This window comes from Mastomys coucha, unplaced genomic scaffold, assembly GCF_008632895.1.
Source record: "Mastomys coucha isolate ucsf_1 unplaced genomic scaffold, UCSF_Mcou_1 pScaffold22, whole genome shotgun sequence".
In the NCBI taxonomy this organism is placed as follows: Eukaryota; Metazoa; Chordata; class Mammalia; order Rodentia; family Muridae; genus Mastomys; species Mastomys coucha.
Window position 1 is genome coordinate 184,171,094 of NW_022196905.1, and position 10,583 is coordinate 184,181,676.

Genomic DNA, 10,583 nt, shown 5'->3' on the forward strand with positions numbered 1-10,583 from the left:
TTGGAGGGGAAACTAGGAATGGAGAAATTTACATGTAAATAAAGAAAATATCTAATTAAAAAAAAAAGGAAAAGAACAGATAGTCTATCCATAAAGTCATTCTCCAAATCTGTCAATGAACAATGGTTCTGCTTGGAGGGTGGCACAGACATTAGGTGTGGGTAAGAATTTGGTCCATTAGCTGTGATAATTTGGAAAAGCATTCATCTCAGAGAAAGAGTAACTTGTAAAGTTCTCTTCTTCAAACTTGATACAAGAGCTACAAATGTCAAGCAAAGCATTCAGTATCACTCTTTGTTGTTCTCTTTTCTACAAGCCATCTCCCAAATTAATTGTCTATGTCTCAATTGGGTATATAAATACTTTTGAAATATATAAGCTGTTCTGAAAACCATAGTATAGTGTAAAAACATGAAATAAACAATCCTACTAATAGAAAGGCTGAGATAGGAGAAGCAAGATTTCAAGACCTTTATGTTGTACAAAGCAAGACACTGTCACAAACAAGCTGGAAGTATATATTGATTGTACAATATTAGACCTATTTCTCCAAATACCAAATTAGAGAGACCATTGAATGACAATCAAAATTTCTAATTCCACATATTTTTGGACTTCAATTGCTTAGGATATGCTGGTAATATTAATTTTCATATTAAGATATTAAGAAAAGGTAATTGTCACTTCCTGTTGTTTTTGTTGTAAGAGGTGGAATTAGATTTGTGTGGGTTTGTTGAAAGATTACTTTCTTGCTTCTTCTAGGGTGTAGTTTTGCTCCTTATGTTGATGTTTTCCATCTATTATCCTTTGTAGAGCTAGATTTGTGAAAAGATATTGTGTAAATTTTGTTTTGTTATGGAATATGTTGTTTTCTACATCTAAGGTAATTTAGAGTTTTGCAGGATATAGTAGCCTCGGCTGGCATTTGTGTTCTCATAGGGTCTGTATGATATCTGCCCAGGATCTTCTAGCTTTCATAGTCTCTGGTGAGAAGTCTGTTCTAATACTGATAGGCTTGCCTTTATATGTTACTTGACCTTTTTCCCTTACTGCTTTTAAAATTCTTTCTTTGTTTAGTGCATTTGGTGTTTTTATTATTATGTGATGGGAAGAATTTCTTTTCTGGTCCAATCTATTTGGAGTTCTGTAGGCTTCTTGTATGTTCATGGGCATCTCTTTCTTTAGGTTAGGGAAGTTTTCTTCTATAATTTTGTTAAAGATATTTCCTGACCCATTACATTGGGAGTCTTCACTCTCTTCTATACCTATTATCCATAGGTTTGGTCTTCTCATTGCTTTCTGGATTTCCTGGATGTTATGGGTTAGGAGCTTTTTGCTTTTTGCATTTTTTTGACTGTGTGTCAATGTTTTCTATGGTGCTTTCTGCCCCTGAGATTCTCTCTTCTATTTCTTGTAGTCTTTTGGTGATGCTTGCATCTATGACTCCTGATTTCTTTCCTAGGTTTTGTATCTCCAGGGTTGTCTCTCTTTCTGATTTCTTTATTGTTTCTATTTCCATTTTTAGATTCTGGATGGTTTTGCTCATTTCCTTCATCTGTTTGATGTGGTTTTTTTTGTAGTTCTTTAAGGGATTTTTGTGTTTCCTCTTTAAAAGCTTCTAGCTCTTTACCTGTGTTCTCCTGTATTTCTTTGAGGGTGCTATTTATGTCTTTCTTAAGGTCCTGTTTCATCATCATGATAAGTGATTTTATACCTGAATCTTGCGTTTCCAGTGAGATGGTGTGTCTAAGACTTGCTATGGTGGGAGAATTGGGTTCTGATGATGCCAAGTAACCTTGGTTTGCGTTGTTTATTTTCTTATGCTTGCCCCTTGCCATCTGGTTATCTCTAGTACTACCTGCCTTTGCTAAATCTGACTGGAGCCTGTCCTTTCTGAGATCCTGGTTGTATCAGAACTCCTCAGAGTCAAGCTGTCTCTGTGACCCTGTGATTCTGGGATCCTGTGACCCTGGGCTTGTTAGAGCACCTGGGAGTGCAGCAGCTTCCTCTGGGTGTTGTGGGAATGGCTACAGAGCTTGTGCCCAAGGTTCACTCAGGACACTAGCCCAGAGAGGCCAGAAGGAACCCGAGCCATCCTGCTGGTGGAGTTCCTGTGTGCCTGGTCCCGCAGGTCCCAGTTACTCCAGGTGTTGGGACAGATGTTTGGTCCTCCTCACCTCTGATCCTGAGAGTGTCAGAGCACCTGGGAGTGGAGCTTCCTCTGGGTGTTGTGGGACTGGCTGCAGAGCTTGTACCCAAGGTTCCCTCAGGACACCAGCCCAGAGAGACCAGAAGCAGTTGCAGGTTTTACTATCAGTTATCCCTTGTCATATTTCTGTCTTATGCAGTCCTCCTATCATCCATAACTGTTAGTCATCCTGCTATCATTTTCTCTATATATTTTCCTGGGAAGATCTTCTATTTCTCCCTCATTCCTTACTAGACAGCTAACCTCTCTGCATATCATAAATGATACATATATAGTTAAACCCAAAATGGTAACATCCACTTCAGATACAAATATGCAATGTTTGTCTTACCTTCATCAGGATGATTGATTGTTTCTAGCTATATAAGCTTACAAACAAATTACATGTTAATAGTAGGATAATCATCCACTGTGCAAATATATACTACATTTCATTATCTTGTCATCAAGTGATGGTCATCTGGTCTCTTTGCCTTTTCTGATTGTTATGAATAGGGAAGCTGTGAACATAGATGAGTAATTATTCCTCCAGTAAAGTGTTGAGCCCTTTGGTTTTATGCTCAAGTTTCAGACCGATATATCTTGGAGTAAATCTGTTTTCCTATGTTTGAGGAATCTCTATTCTGATTTCCTTAGTAGTCGGACTAATTTATACTCCTATCAGCAGTAAGTTCCCATTACCTCACTGCTATCAGTGTATGCCATTCTTTCTTTTATTAGTTTTGTCCATTGGGACTGGAATAAAATGAAACTTGAAAGCATTTAAAATTTTTCTGTTCTAAGTGTGGTACATCTGGAAGTTTAGTTGATAAAGATATTCTTCCTTGAGACTTCCTCCTCTTCCTTTTCCTCCTCTTCCTCCTCCTCCTCTTCCTCCTTCTCTTCTTTCTTCTTCATTTTTGTTTTTATTTATTTCCTTTTGTTTGTTTGTTTGTTTTTGTTCTTTTGAGACAGTGTCTCTGTTTTGTTCTGTCTGTCAGGACCCTTACTATTTAGACCAGGCTGGCCTGAAACTCAGAGATTTGCCTGCCTCTGCCTCCCCAGTTCCAGAAATAAAGGCATGTGCCATACCTCCCAAATGATCCTTCCTTCTGCCCTATGCCCTTTTGGATTTCCAACTCTTGCTCATTTAGATGTTATAATACTTTGTTTCTAAACAGCACATAATTGACCTGGTGTTTTCACTCTTTCATTATTTTCTATTATGGTATCATTAGTTAACACAAATGGACTGTATTACTAAAAAGAATAAATTCATTGTCTGGAAAATGAGGAGTCTAAAATCTCTGCAACATGATGTCCTCGTTGCCGAACTTCCTCTCATATTGCTAAGGAATGATGAACTTTAGGATGCTTCTTCAGTGTGATGGTTTTCCGAGCAGTACAACATTGTGCTCTCTATTATCTACTGTTTTAGTCAGGGTTTCTATTCCTGCACAAACATCATGACCAAGCAGGAAGTTGGGGAGGAAAAGATTTATTCAGCTTACATTTCCATATTGCTGTTGATCACCAAAGGAAGTCAGGACTGGAACTCAAGCAGGTCAGGAAGCAGGAGCTGATACAGAGGCCATGGAGGGATGTTCCTTACTGGCTTGCTTCCCTTGGCTTGCTTAGCTTGCTTTCTTATAGAATCCAGTACCATCAGTCCAGGAATGGTACCACCCACAATAGGACCTCCTACCCTTTATCACTAATTGAGAAAATGTCTAACAGCTGGATCTCATGGAGAGAGGCATTTCCTCAAGGGAGGCCCCTTTCTCTGTGATAACTCCAGCTTTTGTCGAGTTGACACACAAAACCAGCCAGTGTAATTGACCCCTTGGCAACTTGACACACAAATGTCTCACTATTAAGCTTAACCCTTACTTTCTTATTCACCCTCAAGTTCTAAATAACTTTAAAATTCCCACAGTCTTTACATATTAAATTTTCAATCCCTTTAAAATATCTAATCTCTTTTAAAAATCAAAGTCTTTTTACAATTCAATTTCTCTTATCTGTAGGCTCCACTAAAATACTTTCTTCCTTCAAGAGGGAAAGATATCAGGGTACAGTCATAATCGAAAGCAGAGACCAACCTCTAACCGTCCAATGTCTGAGATCCACTCACAATCTTCTGGGGTCCTCCAAAGTCTTGGGTCACTTCTCCAACTCTTCCCTCTTCTAGGACACCTTGTCTTCTAGGCTCCAGCTGCCAGCACTCCACTGCTCCTGCTGTTTTTGGTGGTCATCTCATGATACTGGCATCTCCAAAACACTGCTGTCTTCCACTGCAACTAGTTTCATCAATAGCCTCTCATAGGCTCTCTTTGTGGCACCAAGCCTCAGCTCCTTTGCATGACCCCTTCAGTCCCGGGCCATCAATTGCAACTGAGGTTGCACCTTCACCAATGGCCTCCCATGGTCTCTCACTCTGCTGAGCCTCAGCTGCTCTTCATGACCCCTTCATGCCTTCAAAACCAGTACCACCTGGGTGACTGACTCTTACACATTACCAAGTCCAGCTGCAGCTATCTCTGGAACACAGCCTCTTTGTGTTCTTACAAAACACTTCCCAGAACATCTCACCTCAAAGATGCTGGTCTCTTCTTAATCACTACTAATTTCTTAGCTCCAGCTAACAAGTATCAATAGTCCAAATAATGCAAAAGTTTCGCTTTAGTAGTTCTGGTATTCACATGGTTAATCATATATTTCATAGAATTCATATGGTTAATCACAGCTGATTCTTCAGCCCTAGCTAATCAAAACCACAGATTCTTCACAGCAACAATCAAAACAGCAACAGCCCTGATAATAGTCTTTAATCTTCCCTCTGAAATTTCACAAGCCAGGACTCCATCTTTTGCATTGTTCTCAACATACCTTCCAGGTTCCTACAGAGCTCTTAATATCTTAATGGATCTTCTAGCTCAAAATTCCAAAGTTCTTCCACAGTCCTCCCTAAAACATTGTCAGGTTATCACAGGAATACCCCACTATGCTGGTACCAATTTGTTTTAGTCAGGGTTTCTACTTCTTGCACCAAACATCATGACCAAGAAGCAAGCTGGGGAGGAAAGGGTTTATTCAGCATAGACTTTCCACATTGCTCGTCATCACCAAAGGAAGTCAGGACTGGATTTCAAGCTGGTCAGTGATGGGTTTTGAGTCGCGGCAGGAAGCGTCTGCAGACACCAGGCCCAGGCAGTTTCACGTGTAAGAGGTTTAATTGGAAGGGGGGTAGGGGGGTAGCAGCGCAGGAAGAGAGAGGGGAGAGAGAGAAGAAAAGAGAGAGAAAGATGGAGGAAAGTACCCATATATATATATATATATATATATATATATATGTCGTGACGTAGCAGTCCAGGTAAAGGTGGGAGCTGAACCCAATGGATTCTGGGAATATGGTGGCCGTTGCCCTGGCGACAGGCCTGTGGACCCGCCCACATATCTGCCGCAGGCAGGTTCTGGATGCTAACAGTCAGGAAGCAGGAGGTGATGCAGAGGCCATGAAGGGATGTTACTTACTGGCTTGCTTCCCCTGGCTTGCTCATCTTCTTTCTGAATCTAAGGCTTCCAACCCAGGGATGGCACCACCTACAATGGGCCCTCCCCACTTGATCAGTAATTGAGAAAATGCCTTACAGCTGAATCTCATGTAGGCATTTCCTCAAGGGAGGCTCCTTTCTCCGTGATAACTTGAGCTTGTGTCAAGTTAACTCATAAAACCAGCCAGTACATCTACTTGTGCAAAGTTCACTCCATTTAAATGGACTGTGAGTTATATCATAAAATGTATGGTGGTTGGAATAGGAATGGACCCCTTAGACTCATCTGTTTGAATGTTTGGCCTGTTGACATTGGCACTGGTAGGAGGTATGGCCTTATTGAAGTAACCTGACTTTGTTGGAGGAAATGTGTCAATGGGGTTGTGAGGTGCTTTGAGATATGAGATACTCAAGCTAGGCCTACTGTTACTTTCACTTTTACTGCCTGTGGATCAAGATGTAGAATGCTCAGCTTCTCTAGCACCATGTTGATCTGCATGGTGCAGTGTTTCCTATCATTAAGATAAGAGACAAAACCTCTGAAGTTGTAAGCCAGCTGCAATGAAATGTTTTCCTTCATTGTGTTTCTTTTCCAGTTGCTGTGGTTGTGGTCCTTCCTCACAATAATAGGAACTGTAATTAAGACAGCATGCAAAAACCAAAACCAAAGCAACCAACCTACCAAACAAACAAACAAAATCAACCAAACAAAAATCTACTTTAACAGTGAAAGTTGTACATGATAAAACATCAATTTTATCATTGTTCATTCAGTGATTGATTAGTATCTAATCTGTTTCAAATTTCTGTTTACTGTCAGTAGAGTAGAAAGTGTGGATTAGCAAGTACCTCTGTAGTAAGATGTAGAGTTCTATAACTACCTACCCAAGAGTTCTATAGCTGGATATTCTGGCTGATTGATTCCTAGCTTTTTGCCGAAACTCTACATTGGCTCATATAGGAACTGCATTGATTTGTATTCTCTTTTACTTAGATCAGTATTGATGTGACCAAGGTAACTTTTTGAGAACAAGTTTATTTCATCTCATAGGTTCATACCACATCACATTGTGAAGTCAGGGCAAGTAGAAAAGTACAACAGAAAGCTCGAAGCAGGATCCGAGGTAGAAGTTGTCAAGGAGTGCAGATCACTGGTTTGCTGGTTTCAACAGCATAAATTATTATGGAGTAGAGGCCCACCAAACCGGATATGACACTGACCAAATGAGCTGGGTCTTCCACATGCTATGTCCATGAAGGTAAAAATCTTTTGTACAGCAAAGGACACTATAATTCAAGCAAAAAGGCATCGTCAGAATGGCTAAAACTCTTTACCAACTGTAATTCTAATAGAGGGTCGGTCATTACATAGAATATCCAAAGAACTAAAAACACAAACAAACCCAGAAAAGTCCAAACCCAAACCCAAACACTGGACATCAGGAGAATAAGTAACCTATTTATAATCATGGAATAGGATGGAAGAGTTCTCAAAAGGTAGAATAAAATGGTTGTACAACATTTAAAAGGTTGAAGCTCTGAAGACCTCAAGACATCCAGTTGACAACTATTTTTGAGATATTGTATAACTCAAGCCAGAATGGACAAGGTCAAAAAATAAATGATAGCAGGTGCTAGAGAGGATATAGTTAAAGAATAATGCTCATTCATTACTGATATGCACACAAGCTGATAGAGCCAGTATTTAAATCAGTATGAAGGTTTCTCAAGAAGCTGAGAATGATTGACCAGAAGATCCAACTCTACCGTACCAGAGCACTTATCCAAAATACTAAAGGCTAAAAGCCTTTTGAAAATCTGTTTAGAATCTAACTACAGAAACTTTCTAAAGTTGTACATATATAAATAGAATTTAAACGGAGTTACTCTATAATTAGGAATCCAATGCTTGAAATTGCCATGGACTGGGTTTGCTGCAGGGACCTCTTGTTCCGAGGGATGAGAATTTTGGTCAAGTGGGCAAAAACTTCAGAGAGTGACAAACAGTAGACACAGGAAGTGGTGAGTCTGAGTGTATTTCTTAAAAATGGCATCAGGCTTCTACAGTCATTACAAAAGAGAAATAAAAAAATCTGGTAGCTCAGCAGTTGAGGTACATCTGAGGCCACTTGAAACACACTGGGTCTAAAACAGCCACCTCTTCTGGACAGAAGTCATGTAGGCAAGTGACGGTCATATCCAGGTTGGTAAGATCAGGCATCCAGGTGCAAAGTGGAAGAGCAATGGTGCTCTTCCCGCTGGGGCTATCTTTACAGTCCCAAGCTAATTCTCTGGGTCTGCTGGAGGCAAGCACCAGGAAGTCCCAATCTAGCAGCTCCTGAGAATGCTTCTAAGTGAGGGAAGCCCTTCAATTACTCTCTGGTATGTAAAGCAATTCTGTCTTCTGTGGGACTGCTCTGAGAATTCTAACTATGTTTACAGTAGCAATAGTGCCTGATCTCTGTTGCTAACTCTGAGTACACCCTGTCTGATAAGGCAGCTTCCTTGTGAGAAATTCCAAGCTAATAACAGCTTGGTAATAAATTAGGATATATTGGAATGCTGTGCTGGCCAGGGAACAATGCATATTTTCAAAGCAAACAAAATCCCAGCATGGATAATGGGAAATGAGGACAATGTGTGCCTTAGGGTTTTATTGCTGTGAAGAGACACCATGGCCACAGCATCTCTTATAGGAAAACATTTAATTGGACTGGCTCACAGGTTTAGAGGTTTAGTCCATTGTCATCTTGGCAGGAAGCATGGAGGCATGCTGAATGGCAGACAGCAAGAAGAAAGAGGCGCTGGGCCTAGACGAAGCATTTGAAACCTCAAGTCACCCCCATGCACCAGTGACATACTTCTTCTAAAAACACCACACCTACTCTGAAAAGCTACGTGTAAATGATATCTTCTGGGTCATAAATAATCAGTTCTCTTTAATAGAATGACCCTGAGTATAACAGCCACAGCCAAGTTGGAAAATAGTTGGCCAACAAAAAGTGGACTCCACCATTTTGACTTGTTATATATATGCTTTAGTTTTGTTTGACTCTGCTCATTTTCTCTCTTTTTAAAAAAAAGGAAACAGTGTGAATTGGGGACATTTGTGCAGGGGGAAATCTAGAAGGAGTTTGTTGAATGGAAACATAATGACACATATTTTTGCCTGATAAATTAAAAAAAAAATTAAATTAAAGCAAACAAACTAGCTTGGGCTTGGAAAAAGGGTCCAGTGGATGAAGTGCTTACAATAGTATAACACTTGAATTTAGATTCACAGAGCCCATAGAGGTTGGGGAGGTTAATGACATTCACCAACTTTAGCTCTTTGAAATGAGAGAGGAGGAAATGATTCTGTGGGTTGCTTGCTAGTAATGATAGCATACATTGTATGTATCAGATTCTGTAAAATATCATCTCAGAAGCTAAAGATGAATATTATATAGGAGCACACCAGGAGCTTCAGGACCATGTTGTCCATACACACACACACACACACACACACACACACACACACACACACACACATATATTACATATATATATGTATATAAATTCACAAATTAGATTTAAGTAAAATTTGATGATTCCCATCACATACTAACTTCATACTAACACACATAGTGACTAGAGAGAATGCAAAAACCAACAAGCTAAACAAGCAAATGGCAGAAGTGTGTTCCAATATGCCTGGAAGCAGACTCCTCATCAGAAATCCTAAGGGGAGGAGAACATACAAGAGATCATCATTGTGCTGAAGAGATTAGAACTGCCATTCAAGACTCCTGCATGTATATCAGTGGAGATGGTTCAGTGGCCGAGAACACTTACTGATCTTGCTGTTCATTCTTTTGTTAACCCACATCTCATAGGAAATGATTCTGACTCTCCACTATTCAACTTATAAAGCAGATGTTTATATGTGGAAGTTGAGAACTTAGACATGATTTCATAAGTTGTGCCATTTTTCTCTAGTATGCCTTGCAACCTTCCCAAACAAGTTGTAGTAGATTCTGGGTCTTCATCCACATAGCTACAGTAGTAGAAACCATTTTGCATGAAAGAAAATTTGCAAGATCACTTTGGTTACTGTAGTGAGAAGTTTCTGGATATCAAGTTTTTCTTGGGTTTCATAATGATTATGTGTCTCTGTCCCCCCAAAGTGCAGGCTATAGGACAGCTAACCTGTGGAAATATTATTTCTGGTAGAGACAGTGATTCTCAAGGGTATCACTACTTCTGGAACGCTACTGTACTTAGCATGTCCAGTTGGTGACCATGCAGAGAGGAAGAACATCTTCCACAGGCAGAACTTAAGGAACATGTTCCTTTTATGGACTAGGGCCTCACCCACAGTTACCATGTTCTATTAAAAAGCTAAGGAGGAGCTTGAGTAGACCTTGCTCTCCTAGTCCTCAGTATGGTTGCAGGCAGCACTGGCCTTTAATGGTGTGTCTTCTGACAGAACTGAGTCATCAGAGCAGCAGGACAAACAAAAAGAAAAATAAAAACAAAAGGCAGGTAAATAATGGCTCATGTGGCTATAGATATATCAAGGTCAAGTAAGGTTAGAGAAGGGAAAAGCAGAGAATGACGAAAATCAAAGTGTTGTAAAATATACTTGTTCTAGTACAGATATAGTTCTCACAACAGTCAAAGCTTTTAGTAACATGCCCTTCTTTCCACATTGTTTCTGAATGTCTGAATTTTTGATTTTTCATCAAGAGCAGGTGAAAAAGTTCCTTAGCTGAAAATTAAGTTTGTTTTTGCATATGTGTAAGTATATGTGTGTGTGTGTGTGTGTGTGTGAGTGTGTGTGTGTGTGTGTGTGTGTGTGT

At 39.9% G+C, this 10,583-nt stretch overlaps 1 protein-coding gene across 1 annotated transcript in view; it reads right to left on the reverse strand.

Moving 5' to 3' along the window:
• Positions 1–6,768: 6,768 nt before the first annotated feature.
• The window catches only part of LOC116104790 (disintegrin and metalloproteinase domain-containing protein 26A-like), a 23,151-nt gene continuing 19,336 nt past the window's right edge, over positions 6,769–10,583 (reverse strand). The window contains 1 exon segment of the mRNA XM_031391240.1: positions 6,769–7,029. Within this exon segment, the coding sequence (XP_031247100.1) occupies positions 6,908–7,029 (122 nt within the window). The 3' untranslated portion in view covers positions 6,769–6,907.